The following is an 18855-nucleotide window of genomic DNA, read 5'->3' on the forward strand; positions in this document are numbered from 1 at the left end:
CGCCAAGGGAGCCACCAGGAAAGCTCTTCAAAAAAGTTATTTTTTTTAAACTTTGAACCACACCCTCAGACTCCTGGGCCGGTGACACCTCTCACGCCCACGAGTCTCCCAGAGGAGCTTGGCAGGGACTCCACCCTTGGGGTCCCCCGGGATGTGGAGGCCAAGTACACACCTCCCCCTATGAACACCTGCTCTCGCTTGCTCCTTGGAAAGAAAGCAATGACAAAACAGACTTGTAGACAAAAGCAGAGACATTACTTTGTCTGGAAAGGTCCGTACAGTCAAAGCTATGGTGTTTCCAATAGTCATGTACAGATGCGAGAGCTGGACGATAAAAAAGGGCTGAGCACCAAACAATTCATGCTTTGGAGTTGTGGTGCTGGAGAAGACTCCTGAGAGTCCCTTGGACTGCAAGGACATACAACCAGTCCATCCTAAAGGAAATCAGTCCTGAATATACATTGGAAGGACTGATGCTGAAGCTGAAACTCCAATGCTTTGGCCACCTGATGTGAAGAACTGAATCACTGGAAAAGACCCTGATGCTGGGAAAGACTGAGTGCGGGAGGAGAAGGGGGCGACAGAGGATGAGATGCTTGGATGGCATCACCAACTCGATGGACATGAGTTTGAGCAAACTGCTGGAGTTGGTGAGGCCTGGCTGCAGTCCACGGGGTCGCAAAGAGTCGGACATGACTGAGAGACTAACATAGGTACATGGACGTAAGCGGCCTTTCCACTGCTGTGGAGGGTCGCCTGGGCAGCGGGGGAGGGAGTGGTATCCAGCGTCTGGGCGGGGCGGAGGCGGGGTGTAGAAGAGGCGGGGCTTAGTTGAGGCGAGCAGCGGCGGAGGCGGGGCTTAGCAGAGCGCCGGGGACCCGGCGTGGAGGAAGAGGGGCGAGGCGGAGGCGGGGTTTAGGGGAGACTTGTCGGTGGCGGAGAGTCGTGGATGCGCAGGGGAGGCGGGGCTTAGCGGAGGCGGGGCCTGTCGGGGGCGTGGCGTGGTCGAGGCGGAGCATAGCAGAGCGCAGAGGGGGGGGACATAGCGAGGCAGAGGCGTGGCTTAGCGGAGGCGTGGCGGAGACGGGCCATAGGCGAGCGCAGACAGGGGACAGGGGCTAGCGAAGGCGGGGCTAGCCGAGGTGGGACGGGGCGGAGGCAGGCTACAGACGAACGTAGAATAGGACGGGACGAGGCTAGCGGAGGCGTGGCTAGCAGAGACAGGCCGTAACCGAGCGCAGAGGAGGGCGGCGCTGGAGGGCGTGGCTAGCAGAGGCGTGGCCAGCGGCGGTGGGGCGGGGCGGAGGCGAGCCGTAGTCGAACGTACAGTAGGAAGGGGCGTGGCTAGCGGAGGCGGGCTACGCCCGAGCCGCGCGCGCAGGGTCGGATCGACGTAGTCGGGGGGAGGGTGACGGGGCGTAGCCGTAGGCAGAGGGGTCGTAATTTAGCAGAGGCGTGGCTTAGCGGAGGTGGAGCCCGTGGAGTCGGTGCTACAGGAGGCGGGCCATAGCCGAGCGTACAGTACGAAGGGGCGGGGCTTATAGGAGGCGTGGCCAGCGGAGGCGTGGCCGTCGGAGACAGGGCTAGCAGAGACCGGCCGAAACCGAGCGCAGAGGGGGCGGGGCTTAGCAGGGCGTTGCCAGGGGAGGTGGGACTAGCGGAGGCGTTGTCACCGGAGGCGGGACCAGCGGAGGCGGGCCATAGGCGAACGTAGAGTAGGAAGGGGTGTGGCTTAGCGGAGTCGGGGCGTGGCGGAGCCGGGCCACAGGCCAACATAGGGTAGGAAGGGGCGTGGCTAACGGAGGCGCGGCCAGCCGAGGCGGGCCTACGCCCGAGCCGCGCGAGCAGGGTCGGGGCCGGCGCCCGGGGCGGGCTCAGGGAGCGCGGTCGCGGCCCCGCCCAGCCCTCTTCCGCCGGCTCTTCCCTCCCTCCGAGTAGCGCGCTCGCAGCGGCCGGCGTTAGGGGCGGCGCTCGCGTGCCCCGAGGAATGCACTCGCAGCCCGGCTCCCGAGGCCTCCGGGACCCCGCCTCGCCGCCACCGCCGCCGCCGCCGCGCGCCCCGGCCGCGCCCCCGCCGCCCCTGGAGGCCGGGGGCTGCTCCCTCCAGCCGCCCCTGCACTGAGCGCCGCGCCGCGCCGCGCCTTTGTCCCCGGCGCGCTCGGCCGCCCCCCGGGACGCGCATGGGGGGGCCCGGCTGATGCCGCCGCCTCCGCGCCGCCCTCCGAGGCTGCGTCCGCAGGAGCCCGGCCCCGCGCGGACCCCTCCCCGCGCCCCGCGACCCCCGGGATCTCTGCGCGCCCCACATGGAGGCGCGCGCGCTGGCCGAGGCGGACGCCGCCGGCCCCCGAGAAGGACCCGCGGAGCCCACCGCGGGCGCGCCGGAGCCCGAGCCGCTCGCCTACCGGCCGGACGACTTCCACATGCGGGCTACCGTGGGTGAGTTCTGTGCGCCGCCGCCGCCCCCGGGGGGAACTCGGGCCGGCACACAAAAGGGTCGCGTGCGCTCGCCCCTCTAGCGCCGCCTCCCCGGGCGCGCCCTTCTGGCGCGGTCCCTCCCCGTCTGCCTACGTGGGGGTCCCCGAGCGCCCCTACACTTGGAGAGCTTCTCCCCGCCCCCCCTACCCCCCGGTCCTGGAGAGCCTTCCCTCTCTCCCGATCGTCCAAACTCTCTTTATTTACATCTCTCCCCACCCCCCAGAGCCCCCCACCTCCCAGCAGCCTTGCCGCTGTCTGGACTGCCCCCCTACCTCCCGAGCGCTCCTCTGTTTAGAAGACCTACCCACCTTGGCCCTTAAGAGCCACTCCACCTGCGGGCACTCTCTCAGGATCTTTCAAAGTCTCTTTATTGCGATTTCCCGCCCGGTACACCCGTCCCCCCAACCTCCCCAGCAACCATTCCTTTCTCTGGACTGTCTCCCCAGCACTCATAGATTTAGAAGGCTCCCCCCCAACCCCGCCCCTTGAGATCTCGTCTCCCCACCTGCGGGCGCACTCTCTCGATCTTTCAAAGTCTCTTTATTGAGATTTCCGGCACCCCCACCCCCACCCCCGCCCCAGCACCGCGCGGTGCCCCCCCAGCAACCATCTCCTTGTCTGGCCGCTCTCACCCGCCCCCCCATCCCGACGTCACAAAGCCTGCCGGGGATCAGTTCACACTGGTGGTCTCGCGCGGGCCCTCCCCACCCCGCCGCCCACCCGGGTCGGGACTCTTGGGCACACAGGCAGCTTCTGTGGAGACACCTGCCGACTTCACTTTGGTTAGTCTCCTCTTCCCCTGTCCAGCAGCAGGATGCTCCCGCTTGGACTTTAGAATTCTGGGGTGCCTCCCTGGCGTTCTGGGGGGAAGTTCTTTACATCGCAGTTCTTTTCCTGTGTGCATTTGAACATCTGGGGTGGCCCGTGAAGTTGGGGGGGCATTGGACGGCACTGGAAGTAGATGACAGCCGTGGTACTTTTCCTGTGTACCTTTGAAACTTGGCATTTCTTTTTTTTTTTTTTTAAATGCAACACTAACTTTCCACCTCCACCTCTGTACCTGACCACTCCCACGCAACTGAATAGGTTGCGCCTCGGTCCCCAGACATGTTGGTTTCTGGAGTCCGCCCCCGAGTGGTTAGAATGTCCCAACCCCACAAGGGTGCTTCATTCAGCCCCGGGGGCTCAAGCCAGCCTGTGACTTCTTGACAACTCTTTGTTGCTAAGGGCCTTGTGCCAACCTGTCCCTCTTTTGCCTTTTTTTCATATTGTTGTGGCGTTGTGGAGAGACAAGAATAGTGGAGTGGTTGGCCAGTGAAGGACAGGGGAGCCTGGTGTGCTGCAGTCCATGGGGTCACCCCCAAAGAGTCAGACATGACTTAGCAACTCGACACCCACCACTATCTCCACCCTCATTTTCAAGGGAGGAAGCACTGAGTTCAGGGTCACGCTTGAGGCTTCATAAGACCAAAGGGCACAGCCAGAGTGGCCTTGAAACTTCCCCTTTTATCTGAAACCTCTTGGCCATGTGTAGTCAGCAGTGAGGAAAGGGTCCCCAGGAAGCCTGGTTTGGGATAGAGTGAATCGATGGCACCCTCCGTCTGTCCTGCCGTTCACCTCCTCTCCCTGTCTGCCCGGTTCTTCTCTTGCTCCTTCCTTCTTCTCTGTCTCCATCTGTCTCTTCCCTTTCCTGTCTCTGTCCCTCCTCAATTTCATCTCTCTCCCGTTTTCACTCTCTGTGTCTCTCACCTTCTCTGTCTTCTCTCTCTCTCTCTTCCTCTCTCTGGGGCACTCCACTGGGCTGATTTAAGAAGCTGCCCATGTTATTTTTTTTTTTTGCAGGCAGCAGAGGAGGTGAGAAACCCCAGATCAAGGGGCAGCCATCCCCCCACCCCCGCCGCCCCCTCTAGCTAAAACACACACCAGCAATGGAAAGTTAGTGGAGGCCCCGCCGGCCCCTTGGCACACAGCTCTGGCAATTGGATCTGTTTGGGGCACTGAAGCCAGTCTCTCGTGAAAGATGCCAGGGCGTCCGGCGGGGCCCCCTGCGGGCAGGTGGGTGGACTGCGGGCCGTGACGTAGCCTGGTGTCTGCAGCCCCCTGGGGACACTCTGGCGCTTGCCTGGTGGGCATGGGGAGCCCCGGTGAGTCATCTGGTCCTTAAAAATAGAGCGCCACCGCTTCTGGGGACGGAGTGGGGCCAGGTAGGGTAAGACGAGCTCTCTTTGCCTTTCTTAATGAAGAAGATGCTTATGCTTCAAGGATAACTTCCTGTGGGCTCCAAGGGTATGAAGGGAGAGCCAGGTCATCCATATTCAGGATGTTGGACTAGCTCAGGTGTGGAACCAGGGTGTGTGTGTGTGTGTGTGTGTGTGTGTCGCTTTGGAGCTTTGCTGACTTTTTTTTAATTTATTTTTTTATTGAAGGATAATTGCTTGACAGAATTTTGTTGTTTTCTGTCAAACCTCAACTTGAATCAGCCATTATTGGTATATTGCTGACTTTTTGTTTTGAAATCACCTTTTGCCAAGACCTTTTTCTTTAATGTTAAAAAAGATTCGTGTGAGAGAATCTTTTTTTTTTTTTGAGAATCTTTTAACATTAAAGAAAAGTCAGGCAGACGCACTGCCTGAGATGCTAAGAAAGTCAGAATGAGCTTGAAAAAGTCCTAAATCCTCCGGAGGTGTCACAGTTTCCAGTAACTTGATATCATACGGTGTCTGGGACAAAAGTGAGAGGCTGCCTGCTGTTAGAATGCAGCCCAGACTAGCCTGCTGTCTCTTCATCCCAAGTTTCCACTTGGGGAAAGTACAGTTTCCCTTTTCAGTGGTCACGGACCCATGCCTCACCAGCCCCCATCACAAACTGGCTCCCCTGGTGTCTATGAACTGTCTGTGCGCACTCTTCCAGCTGAGGAAGGCCTTTCTGCATGCCATGAAAGGAACCCACACACAAAACACAAACTAACCGCTCCCACAAGCGTCTCAGCCTTTATCACGGGCCCCACCCCCTCGGAAACTTCCAGAATGAGTCAGGGTGGCCAGACCTGTTCCCCAGCCTGAATGTGTCGCTCGCTGTGTTGTGTCCGACTCTCTGCAAGCTCCTGGACTGTAGCCCACCCGGCTCCTCTGTCCAGGGGGATTCTCCAGGCAAGGATACTGCAGTGAGTTGCCACTCCCTTCTTCAGGGGGATCTTCCCGACCCAGGGGTTGAACCCGGCTCTCCTGCATTGGCAGGCACATTCGTTACCAACTGAGCCACCACCCTGAAGGGTGTATTAGCGCCCAGGCTTCGCATAGGGAGGCATTTTCAACTGGTCTCGTGTCCACTCCAGTGGGTCAGCTCTTCTGTTTTCTTACCAACACACTTTTTTTTTTTCCATCTTTTCGTTTCGCCTGTGGGCTGAGCCCCGGGGGAGTGACCTGTGGGACTGAATTTCTGACTCACCATCCCCCAAGGATGGTTGTGCTGACGTTTGATCTCTCAGCGCAGGTGGAACATGGCAGGTGGGCACAGGTGTGCTTCATCCTGATTTAGCAAAAAAAAAAAGGGGGGGGCCAGGGCTTCTCAGATGGTGGGACACCCTCCTTGACCCCCCAGCCTCCCCGGTGTTGGGCGGAGGGACCGTGACCTCAGAAGCCAGCTGGCAGCAGACGGCCCAGTTCTTGGGGAGTCCACAACATCTTGGAGAGCTTGACTGAGGAGGACAGTCAGTGATCAGATGCTCTTGTTCTGGGCTCCTGGATAAACCCTCTCTGGGAAACTGTCCAGAATTGTTGACGAGTTCTCCACGAATTCAAACAGCTTGGAAGAAAGCTCAGCTTGTATTGGTGAAAAATCTCACGAAGGGCATTTTTCTTTATTTATTTTAAAAATGTTTATTTGGCGGTACCAGGTTTTAGCTGTGGCTCGTGGGATCTAGTCCCCCGACCGAGGAGTGAACCTGGGCCCCCTGCATTGGGAGTGTGGTGTCTTACCCACTGGACCACCACGGAAGTCCATGAAGGGCATTTTTTAAAGGGCTTGGAGTGGTGGGGGTGGGGTACCATCTTGGCTAAACTGATTTCCTGGATTGGGAAACTCAGGCTCAGGTACAGCAGGAATGGTTTGCAGCCACGCTTGATTTCTTGCCATGAGCACAAACAGTGGTTCTATTAAAAAGAAGTGTTTTGGAATAACAGCAGGTGCGCAGGGGATTCCCAAAACCCACACCTAGGCTCGTGTATCAATCACAAAGCTTTGCCTCCTGTGGCATCTTCTTTAGCTATCATACGATATTAAAACCAGGATGTTGGCTGTACATACAGCTATATTTAAAGTAGATAAGCAACAAGGGCCTGCTGTCCAGCACAGGGAACTCTCTGCTCAATGTCATGTGGCAGCCTGGATGGGAGGGGAGTTTGGGGGAGAATGGATGCTTGTATATGTATGCCTGAGTCCCTTTGCTGTCTATGTTGTTGATCAGCTATATTCCAGTTTAAAATATAAAGCTTTTTATCTTTTATTTTTTTTAGAAAATGAACCAGGATGTTGGAATGGGTTCCATATTGTGTTGAGAGAGCATAGCCCCAATCACTGTGCCCACTTTTCATGGAAGCTCTTTTGAGTGTGTGAGGAGGGTGTGTGTGTGCGTGTGTGTGTGTGTAGTTCTCTGCAGTTTTATCCTGTGCGTCCGTCTGGGCAGCCCCCTCCCATGTCTGAGATCGAGATCAAGGCACAAAATTCATTCCCTGACCACAGGAGTGTGCTCACACCTGACTTTTTTTTTATTTTTTTCGTTTTAGCGTAGCATCACACTGTCAGAAAGCCGTGTGTTCTTACGATCTGGGAGTCCTTCCGTAGTGAATAATTAAACCCGTACTCTTCTCTCTTACGATTGTTTTCCTCTCAACTGCTACGCCTCTTGGTTCCCCAGAATCAACCGTACTCTTTCTCCCTCCCACATGGACGAGCTCCTGCTCCCAAACCACAACACAAACATAACCTCCGTGGCCGGTGGAATCCTGCCGGGCGAGATCTCCCATGCTGGTGAATGACTCCTTGTCCGGGAGGTGTTGACAGGAGCTGCCATTAGGAGGGATTGTGGTTTCTTGTCCCACGATAATGTTCGTGTGCCCCTTTTAATCTTAACTCACCTTGCGTGGGTGCGGATGATAGTTTCATCCTGAGAGCGTCACGGCAACTTCGCAAGCTAGGTAACAGACCAGAAAAAAAATATTGCTTCTTACAGAAGTCCTGCAGGCTCTTTGTCCTCATTAAAAAAAAAAAGTTGATTTATTAATTTTTTTTTACCCTTTGGCCATGCTGTGTGGCTTGTGGGATCTTAGTTCCCTGACCAGGGATCGAACCTGTACCCCCTGTGTCGGAAGCATGGCGTTTTGACCCCTAGACCACCAGGGAAGTCTCTGTTTCTTCTCATTTTTTTTAAAGACTGCAGTGACATTGATGTGACATAAAAGGAACTGTTTTCAAGAGAACTGTCCACTGGCCTTTTGCATATTCAGAGTGCGTGGCCCTCGCCTCTGTGAGGTTGCAGAACATTTTTGTCCCCCGCAGAGGAGACTCTCTCCCAGTCATCCCCGCCCCGCACCCCAGCCATTTCTTGCTCTTCCAGCCGCTGAGAACCCCCTGTCTGCTGTCTGTCTCCATGGTTTTGCCTGTTGCGTGTTGTCATCTTCACACAGACTCTGTTTCGTCAGGTTCCATGTCTGCGGGGCGGGGCCTTTGTAAACTTTTCATCTCCAAGGGTTGTAGGTCAGCGGATAAAGAAGCCACCTGCCGATGCAGGAGACCCGGGTTCGACCCCTGGGTCGGGAAGATTCCCCTGGAGAAGGAAATGGCAACCCACTCCAGTATTCCTGCCTGGAGAATCCCATGGACGGAGGAGCCCAGTGGGCTACGGTCCATGGGATTGCCGAGAGTCAGACATGACTGAGCGACTGACACTTTGCTTCAAGAGAAGCTTGGGAGGTGCAGAGGCGATGGTTCCCTGTTTGGGAGAAAGAAAAGGAACACTAGCCCGAGGAAACAAAAATACCGGGGTGGGAGGACCATCCAGGAGTAGAAATGTGCAACGAAAAACAGTTGCATTCTCGTTCTCACTCGGGGAAAGAGGGGGACAGGAATGAATTAACAACCCACAGGTATGTCCACACAAAGCCTGTGCTCCTGGGTAGTCTGGACCCTCGGCCACGGACACACACACAAATCATGTCCCCTCACAGTGGGACCTTACTTTGAAACAGGGTCTCTGCAGACGTGGTGGAGTGAAGGGTCTGAGATGAGGTCCTCCTGGATGGGGGTGGCCCTAAACCCCAGTGACAGGATTCTTATAAGACACACAAGAGGAGAGACACGGACGCAGAGGAGAAGCCACATGGAGACGGAGGCAGAGACGGGAGGGAAGCGGCCACCAGCCCAGGGATGGACACTCGGAGCCCCCAGAAGCTGGAAGAGGCAGGGAGGACCCTCCCCTGCAGCCTCTGCAGGGAACTCAGCCCTGGGACCCCTTGACCTCAGACGTCTGGTCCCCAGGGCTGGGGCTGGGTGGATGTGTGTGGTTGCTAAGCCCCCACGTTGTAAGAGCTCCAGGAAGCTCATACAACTACCGGAAAGGACTGCAGAGTAGCTTTCTACGTGACTTTGGAGCTCGGTCCGTGAAAAATGGGTTAGGCTAAATCCTTGGAGGTCGAGGACCCCCGGTTCCATGTCAGACGAGTGTTTTCCAAGGTTATTCTTATCCCACGCAGAAGGTGTCTGAAGCCAGAAAGCCACGTGTTCATTTCAGAGGACTGTGCGTGCATGCTCAGTCACTTAGTCATGTCCGACTCTTTGGGACCCCGTGGACTGTAGCCCGCCAGGTGACCTCTTTGCATGGCCAGAACACTGGAGTGGGTTGCTGTTTCCTTCTCCAGGGGGATCTCCCGACCCAGGGGTGGAACCCGCGTCCCGGACGTCTCCTGCATGGGCAGGTGGATTCTTTACTACTAGTGCCACCTGGGGAAGCCCCTTCAGAGGATGAGGCGTCCCTCATTCACTGTTTGGCAGAGCTCCATGGGGCAGAGTCTCCACCAGCTTCCTGTGTGGTCAGGCCCACGGGTACCATCTTGAATCCGTGCCGACCTTGGTGTCTTGGTGGGGCATGGGCCCACCAGGAACACCATCCATGGGGTATCTTATCAGCAACACAGATCAGCTTCTCACGGTTCTGGGGGCTGGGAGTTCAAAGTCAGGGTGGTTGGATTTTGCTCTGAGATGTCTCCTGGGTTGGCTTCCAGCAGCGTCCTCAAGGGTGCTGGGTAGCAGGAAGCTCTTCTAAGGATGGTAATCCCATCCTCGTGAATTCTTGTCAGCCTCATCCCCTCCCAGAGAGCCACTTCAAGACACCATCACGTGTCCGTGGGTGTGTGGGTGTGTGTGTGGGTGGTGTTTGGACTTCCACCTGAGCATCTTGAGCGGACATGCACATTCAGTCCATAAGACCGGGGTTGACGTCTCCTGGCATGTTGACCTACCTTCCCTTGAGGTCGAAGGTTGACCTGCCTTTGGGGCTACAGGTGGCTGTCTCCAGCAGCACCTTCACGTTGCCACATCCTAGAATCCTCCCAGGAGAGCACCTGTCCCCCTGGGGCTGGGGACAAAGCCTCCTTGACGCCCTCCCGGGTCATCCGGTACATCAGGACACGGTGGGTGATGCTGATGTCAGCCTTGCTCCTGGGATGGGTACCACCAAGGAGGTCGCGTCTGTCTCTAAGGAAAGGGCCAGAAGAGTATGTGGCACAGGCGTGACCATCCCCTCCCTGGGTCACTTGAGCCTTGTAACCACCTTGTCCTTCCTGTTGGGGAGAGAACAGAAAAAAAACAGCCGCATTCACAATTCTCAGGAAACCTTCCTCATTCGCTTTGGGCATCGCGCTGTGGGGCTTTCCTGGTATTTTCCCCAAGTTTTTTTTTTTTTTTAGACACCCACATGTCAGCACCCTCAGAGCATTCGAAAATGTTTCCCTTTGTCCTCTTTTCGCTGAAACTGCAAGTGCTTTTTCTTGCCGGGAAGAACCAGTCAATACCGGGAAAAAGCAAGGTTCAGTCTTTGAGAGCTCCGGTCCCAGGGAAGGCCACAGGCATCTCCCTGGATTTTCATGGGAGTCTCTGGGAGGAAAGGGAGGCGACCAGGGCGTTTCGGGGTGTCCTCCCCAGACGCTCAGGATGTGAGCTGATTGGGGTTTGCGATGAGAGCATGTGGCTCCTGGTTTGGCAGACAGTTGTGTTCGTGCTGTGTCTACAGAGAGAAGGAAGTGTCATCTCTGGGGTCTCCTCTTCTGAGGACATGTAGACGGGCCCTCCTGGATTAGGGCTCCACCCTAAGGACATCCTTACTCCTTAGAGATTTCATCTCCGTTTACCATCCCACCAGGATGATGAGTCGTGTCCAACTCTCTTGCGACCCCAGGGACTGTAGCCCACCAGGCTCCTCTGTCCGTGGGATTCTCCAGGCAAGAATCCCAGAGTGGGTTGCCATGCCCTCCTCCAGGGGATCTCCCTGACCCAGAAATGGAACCTGAGTCTCCTGCATTGCAGGCAGATTTTTTTACCATCTGAGCCACCGGGGAAAGCCTTGGGACAATTTAAGACCCGTCGCAGCTAAATAAATAAATACTTAAAAAAAAAAAAGCTCTTCCTTACGACAAATGGGAAACACGATGACCAAAAGATGGGGCTGGAGGTGTGCGTGTGTGCGCAGTGGGGACGGTATTCATGACCACTTGAGGCTGTCGGGCTGTACTGGACTGTCCACTAACTGCCACCTCCACCAGTAAGGCCCCTCTCTGGTGCTGGACAAATAGAACCAGTTCTGAATGTTACAGGAGGGCCCCAGCCCCAGGACTGCTCCTGGACGAGACGCAAAACCTTCCCTTTGAGGAGGAGCTTCTGGCTCTGGGATGCGCCTTTAGACACGCAGCTCTGAGCCATGGGTCTTGGAGTGGGGACGTTGGGCAGGCTGCTGCGTGGAATCCCGGAAACCACGCTCGTATCCGTATCAGCCGGGCGGCAGAGACGCGGCTGATGGAGGGGAGGCTTGTTCGCAAGGAGCCTTTAGAGTGTCGCTTGATTGAACATCACGAGTCCATTTACTTCCCTTTTTTTTTTGGTAAGCTTTGTTCAGTCGGGAAGTCCTGTCTGACTCTTTATTACCCCGTGGACTGAAGCACTCCAGGCTTCCCGGTCCTTGACTGTCTCCTCGAGTTTACTTAAACTCATGTCCATCGGCAAACTCAGGCTGTTTTTATTTTTCTGAGGCTACCCTTTGAAGAATAACCAAACCAACACTACAGATACTCTTGTGCTTCTGTGTCAGTGGCTCAGTCGTGTTTCACTCTTTGCGACCTCATGGAGTGTATCCCACCAGGCTCCCCTGTCCATGAGATTCTCCAGGCATTCCCTTCTCCAGGGGATCTTCCCGACCCAAGGATCGAACCCCAGTCTCCTGCCTTTGCAGGCGGATTCTTTATGGTCTGAGCCACAAGGGAGATTAATGAATGCTTGTAAGCTACTCTTAATTGCAGAAATAGTCTTCCCCACATTTCAGGGCTGGGATCTCCGATGCTATGGTGGATTGGGTGGACAGAATGCGGCATCTTTTGCTAAATTCCTGAGGCTGAAGTGCCAACACTTGAGCCACCTGATGTGAAGAGCTGACTCATTGGAAAAGACCCTGATGCTGAGAAAAATTGAAGGCTGGAGGAGAAGGGGAAGACAGAGGATGAGATGGTTGGATGGCATCACTGACTCGATGGACATGAGTTTGAGTAAGCTGCGGGAGTTGGTGATGGACAGGGAGGCCTGGCGTGCTGCAGTCCGTGGGGTCGCAGAGTCCGACACGACTTGAGTGAGTGAACTGAACTGAGGAGACATTTCTAAGTATGAGGTGAGGAATGATCAGCAGGTACACTATGCTTGACTTTATCTTACAATCTGTAAACAATACATTAGAATACGTGAGTCGACACCCCTTTTCTGAAGGAATACCCGAGAGAGAAGTAGCAATAAAGTCATAATTGTGAGTCATCCATCAGATGAAATAATTCAGTTCAAGCGTGTCTCTTTCCAAGAGCCGGGGACTGGGCATGTGGTCAGGAAGGAAATACAGTGTGCTTTTTAACCTTGTATGAGAAATGGGGTTCAGTTCCGTGTTGCTGAATGTAGTTGGGTTTCTGCTGGTCTCTGAATTCTCTCCTTATGGTTCATGTGGACACTTGCTTGATGAAGCAGTTCATCGAAGGGGAGGAGTTTGGAGGGAAGCCTCCCTGGGGTTCCTGTGAAAAGGCGGACGATGACTTGAACGGATGGCTTCACCCTGCTGGTTCCTTCTCTGGGGAGCCTCTTCGCAGAACAAAGGAGCCAGCGCATCTGAGGCTGGGTGTGGCCAGTGGGTCTCCGGCTGCAGAGAAAGCCGGCCTTTGTAGTGGTGAGGGCGCCCGGAGTCTGAGTGTGGAGGGACAGATGGAAGCAGGGCTCTGTGTTCCTGAGCGGTGTGTGTGTGTGTGTGTGTGTGTGTGTGTGTGTGCGCGCGCGCGCATGCTTAGCCCTGAGGCTTGCAGGAAGCAGGGAAGAGGTGGACAGGGAACTGGCTTATGTTTGGGAGCAATTCCTTCCCCCGCCTCAAAAAAACAAAATTATTTAGTTCAGGTTGAAAACTCAAGCTTGGAGTCTAAAGTAAACTAAAGTGTTACTCGCTTAGTCGTGTCCAACTCTGTGCAGCCCTATGGACTGCAGCACGCCAGGCCTCCGTGTCCTTCACCAACTCCTGCAGCTTGCTTAAACTCATGTGCATCGAGTCGGTGATGCTATCCAGCCATCTCATCCTCTGTCGTCCCCTTCTCCTCCTGCCCTCAATCTTTCCCAGCATCAGGGTGTTTTCCAGTGAGTCAGCTCTTTGCCTCAGGACCTATTGTATAACACAGGGAACTCTGCTCAATACTGTGTAATAACCTTATGGTTGCCAGGGGGAAGGATGGGGGAAGGGATAGTTAGGGAGTTTGGGATGGACATGGACACACTGCTATATTTAACGTGGAGAACCAGCAAGGACCTTCTGGACACCTCAGGGAACTCTGCTCAATACTCTGTAATAACCTTATGGTTCCCGGGGGAAGGATGGGGGAAGGGATAGTCAGGGAGTCTGGGATGGACATGGACACACTGCTGTGTTTAACATGGGAAACTACGGTTTCATTTTTTGGAAAGTCTACTTGAGTGACAGTTTCCATTTATCCTTAACACCTTCATAAAAAAAAAAGCAAATTTACCGTTTGTTATTAAAAAAAAAAACAAACCACCAAGGAGTCAGAGGATTACGTGGATGCTTGAATGTAAATAGTTACTGTTGGGATGTGATTTTAGTCACAAAGACGTTCATTTACTTGATCCTCAAAAAGATTAGTTAGCTTTTTTTTTTGGGTAACAGATTTTGGGGTATTTGTTGTGTTGACTCGTTGTATTCCTAGTTTTTTTTTTTTTTAAGGGCTCTTCTTAGTGTTCTCCCAGAAGCCTGTTTCTAAGAGGTGTCCATTTCGGGACAGTTGGCACGGCTTCCTTTAAAAGCAAAAGTAAAACTGCCCGGGACGACTGCTTTCGACGACCCTTAGGATCGCCGTCTGGCACCTGGGATGCTGTTCACGGCTGGGTGTGTGGTCGGGTGGACTTGGCTCTCGACCTCCTGGGTAAGGTCTGCCTTTGTGCAGGAAGAAAGCGGCTGCTTTTCATTGTCCAGCGATTTCGTGGGCTTTTCTTTCTGCCCACACGAGTTGGAGCACACACCCGTATACGTAGGAAGGTTTCTGGCCAAGGTGGGGTGGGGGTGGCGTGCAGAACAGTCCCCAACTTCCCTAACGGTTCTTTGCATGTTGACAAATAACTCTGGACGAAACCTGAAGCCCGCTGCCTCTTAGGATGGGAAACCCATCCTCTGCTCTGGGACTCAGTGCCTGGCTTGACTGTTGAGTCAGCTCGAAGGTAGTTCCTACCTGGGCAGGTAGTTCCCAGGTGTGTTTGTGTGTGTGTATGTGAAAGTCACCCCGTCATGTCTGACTCTTTGCAGCCCCATGGACTGTACAGTCCATGGAATTCTCCAGGCCATAATACTGGAGTGGGTAGCCTTTCCCTTCTCCAGGGGGATCTTTCCAACCCAGGGATCAAATCCAGGTCTCCCGTATTGCAGGCGAATTCTTTACCACCTAAGCCACCAGGCAAGTTCCCAGGTAGACAGTCCCAAACCTGCCCCGGAAGGTGGGTTGTTATTTGTCTCTTTAGAACGTCTTAGTTTGGAAGCAGTGTGACCTCTGAGAGTCGGGGTTCCAGGCTTCTGTGTTCGCAGCCCAGAAAAGACGCCAGTGAATGGTTTCAAATGCGTTCGCAGCCCAGAAAAGACGCCAGTGAATGGTTTCAAACATCTCGCAGTGATATGAGAACAGAAGACTGCATTAGTGTAAAATTAGGATATCAGCCCCGGAGAAGGCGATGGCACCCCAGTCCAGTACTCTTGCCTGGAAAATCCCATGGACGGAGGAGCCCGGTAGGCTGCAGTCCATGGGGTCGCTAAGAGTCGGACAAGACTGAGCGACTTCACTTTGACTTTTCTCTTTCATGTATTGCAGAAGGAAATGGCAACCCACTCCGGTGTTCTTGCCTGGAGAATCCCAGGGACGGGGGAGCCTGGTGGGCTGCCGTCTATGGGGTCGCACAGAGTCGGACACAACTGAAGCGGCTTAGCGGCAGTGGCAGGATGTCAGCCCAGCGCACGAACCACCCAGCCACACTGAGAGCAGGTGGATTCTTATAGGAAGGCAGATTGACAGGCGGGCTTTGAAGATGGAGTGACCAGGTTTTATTAGGACTCTTGAGGAATGACTGGGGTGGTTCTAGGGGTAACATATCCAACCTGCCACGCAGGAGACCTGGGCTCAATCCCTGGGTTCGGAAGATCCCCTGGAGAAGGGCATGGCAACCCACTCCAGGATTCTTGCTTGGAGAATCCTACGGACAGAGGAGCCTGGTGGGCTACAGTCCACAGGGTCGCAGAGAGTCAGACACGACTGAGCAAACCAGCACACATTTTCGGTAAACTTGAGGAATGGAGATGTCGTCTTTCAGTGGCTTTTTATTAGTTGCCGGTGTTGAACTTGACTTTCCCAAGTGGCTTGGCGTGGCATCGCCCTTTGAAAACAGACCTCTGGCGTGTCCAGACTCTGCACCAACCCGCCGTGCCTGGGCTTGCAGAACAGTGTGTGTGTCCTGGTGATGACTGCGCTCTTTGGCTCCGGCCAGGGGCGTTTGGAGACACATTGCTGTTTGTTTTGCCTCATAGATGTACGGATCCCATGGGCTTGCCCAGAACACGGTTAGCATGCGTCGGGCAAAAATGAAGGCTGGGTGCTTACCCTATCCGGGGTCATGGGGGACTTTTTTGTTTAATGTGCTTCAGCATCTTTAAAAAAAAAATTAGTCATTTATGTATTTATCTGACTGCACCAGGTCTTAGCTCTGGCATGCGAGCTCCTAGTCACGTGGCATCTGGTTCTCTGCTGTTCTTGTTTTAGTTGCTAACCAGTGTCTGACAGTTTGCGACCCCATGGACTGCAGCACGCCAGGCTTCCCTGTCCATCAGCATCTCCCAGAGTTTGCTCAAACTTGTGTCCATTGAGTCGGTGATGCCACCCAACCATTTTGTCCTCTGTTATCCCTTCCTCCTCCTGCCCTCAATCCCTCCCAGCATCAGGGTGTTTTCCAGTTAGTCAACTCTTCGCATGAGGTGGCCAAAGCATTGGAGTTTCAGCTTCAGCGTCAGTCCTTCCAATGAACACCCAGGACTGATTTCCTTTAGGATGGACTGGTTGGATCTCATTGCAGTCCACGGGAATCTCAAGAGTCTTCTCCAACACCACAGTTCAGAAGCATCAATTCTTTGGTTCTCAGCCTTCTTTATAGTCCAGCTCTCACATCCATACATGACCACTGAAAAAACCACAGCTCTGACTAGACAGACCTTTGTTGGCAAAATAATGTCTCTGCTTTTTCATACGCTGTCTAGGTTAGTCCTAGCTCTTCTTCCAAGGAGCAAGCGTCTTTCAATTTCATGGGTGCAGTCAGCGTCCACAGTGGTTTCAGGCCTCAGGAAAATAAAATCAGCCGCTATTTGCATTGTTTCCCCATCTATTTGCCATGAAGTGAAGGGACCGGAATCCGTGATCTTACTTTTTTGAATGTTGGCTTTTAAGCCAGCTTTTTCACTCTTAGTTCCCTGACCAGGGATCAAACCTGCGTGTTAGAAGGCGATATCTCAACCACTGAAACACCAGGGAAGTCCTTTTTCTTGCCTCCTTAAAAGGAGAAGACAAGCAACCTAACTGTGATCGGTACGTTCACAACTGTCCGAGACATCAAGATAGCAGAAGGCTTGGGATCCCAGAACAGACGAAGAATTCAGGGAACCTAAGAGACGATAAAAACCAAGAGGGGAACCTGAGAGGAATTTTCTTTTTTTAACAAGTCTCACTTTGAGTCCCATTTTCAGAGCAGTTTGACAAGATACTATGTTGAACAAAAGCAGGAGGTGGCAGTAAGCCACAGTCAGTTTTTGGCAGGCTGGATGGACATGACAAAGGAGGAGGGTCTTATTCATTATGGTGAATTTTGTTCTCGTTCTGGAGCTGGGGGCTCCCAAAGGCACCGCTTTCATCTACAGCTTTCTCTTGTGGGCTTGGTGGGGTATCCGCAAGGCGGTGCTTGCTGGGGGTCCGTCTCTCTCCGTGAACATCCAGGGGTCCCCTTGTGTTGGCTTCCTGGAGCTGTTGTTACAAACCATTAGTAACCAGGTGGCTTAAAACCACACCCATCCATCCTCCCCCAGCCCTGGAGACCAGACGTCCGAGGTCAAGGTGTCCCAGAACTGAGCTCCCTGCAGAGTCTCCAGGGGAGGGTCCTTCCCGCCTCTTCCAGCTTCTGGGGGCTCCAGGCGTCCGTCCCTGGGGCTGTTGCAACCTTCGTGACCTTCCATAGTCTATAGTAACAGATGAAACCTGGGGTTTGAAACTACAGACATCCATCCCCCCTGTACCCTGAGTCCCGGGGACCAGAAACCCTGAGTCCTGGGGACCAGACGTCTGAGGTCAGGGTGTCCCAGGGCTGGGCTCCCTGCAGAGGCTCCAGGGGAGAGTCCTTCCCGCCTCTTCTGTCTTCTGGGGGCTCCGGGTGTCTGTCCCTGGGCCGGTGGCCGCCTCCCTCCCGTCTCCGCCTCTGTGTCCACGTGGCTTCTCCTGTGTCTGTGTCTCTCCTCTTCTGTCTTATAAGGAGCCTGTTCTTGGGTTTAGGGCCACCCCCATCCAAGAGGAACCTCATCTCAGACCCTTCACTCCATCATGTCTGCAAATACCTTCTTTCCAAGTAACTCCCCATTCTAAAGTTTGGCAGCGGGGGAGGGGGGAACTTCCTGGATGGTCCAGTGGCTAAGACTCCGTGCTCCCAGCGCAGGGGACCTAGGTTTGATCCATGGTCAGGGAAGTACTTGCCACATGCAGCGGCTGTGACCAAGTTTAAGCCAAGTAAATTAAAAGAGTGTGTGTTAGTCGCTCAATCACGTCCGACTCTCTGGACCCCATGGGCTGTAGCCCCCCCAGGCTCCTCTGTCCATGGGAGTCTCCAGGCAAGAATACTGGAGTGGGTTGCCCTTCCCTCCTCCAGGGGATCTTCCCCACCCAGGGACTGAATCTGGGTCTCCTGCATGGCAGGCGGATTCTTTACCAGCTGAGCCAAATTAAAATAAATAAATAGTTAAAAAAAAAAAAAAAAAAAAAGGGTTGCAGGCGGACGGGAATCTTGTTTCGGGCCCAGACAACCTTCCAGCCACCATATCCCACACCTTCCGCTTGTCCGGAGGCTCCAGCACAGAACTTGTCGCCAGCTTCTCCCCAAAACAAAGCAACTCCGCAGACCCCTCTGGACACCCACCAGGGCTCCCCTATCTGCGAGGGGACCGTCAGGACCTTCTCAGATGCTTCACCCACCCCCTGTCGTCCTCCCTGCCCTGGCTCCCTCTGCCAGCCCCATCCCCGCCGATTCCCAAGCAGCATTTTCTCTTTGAGTTCGCAAGCTCCTCTTTTTCGGTTCTTCTCGCTGCCTTCTGTGGCCACAGGGAAATCTCTGAAACAAACTGAAAACACACTAGAGCTCAGATCAGCCAGGCCACTTCCCCTGTGTCTGCCCCGTGACTTCCTGGAACTGCCTCTCCCAAAGAACTTGGTGGAAGGCTTTCGAAAGGCCGGCCCTTCTCTGCCCCCGTTTCCTCCGCCCCCTTGAATCTCAGCTCTTGTCTGTGGCTGTCACCAA

At 54.5% G+C, this 18855-nt stretch overlaps 1 protein-coding gene across 3 annotated transcripts in view; it reads left to right on the plus strand.

The window, feature by feature from the left end:
- The first annotated feature begins 1912 nt into the window (after window positions 1-1912).
- LOC505773 (protein kinase cAMP-dependent X-linked catalytic subunit) overlaps window positions 1913-18855 on the plus strand; it is a 59826-nt gene continuing 42883 nt past the window's right edge. For 2 of the 3 annotated variants that reach the window (XM_002700423.6, XM_059883928.1), the window contains exon 1: window positions 1913-2436. In XM_002700423.6, the coding sequence (XP_002700469.3) occupies window positions 2304-2436 (133 nt within the window). In that variant the 5' untranslated portion in view covers window positions 1913-2303. The remainder of the gene's footprint in view (window positions 2437-18855) is intronic. The other variant, XM_059883929.1, reaches the window with a different exon arrangement.

This window comes from Bos taurus, chromosome X, assembly GCF_002263795.3.
Source record: "Bos taurus isolate L1 Dominette 01449 registration number 42190680 breed Hereford chromosome X, ARS-UCD2.0, whole genome shotgun sequence".
NCBI classification, from domain to species: Eukaryota; Metazoa; Chordata; class Mammalia; order Artiodactyla; family Bovidae; genus Bos; species Bos taurus.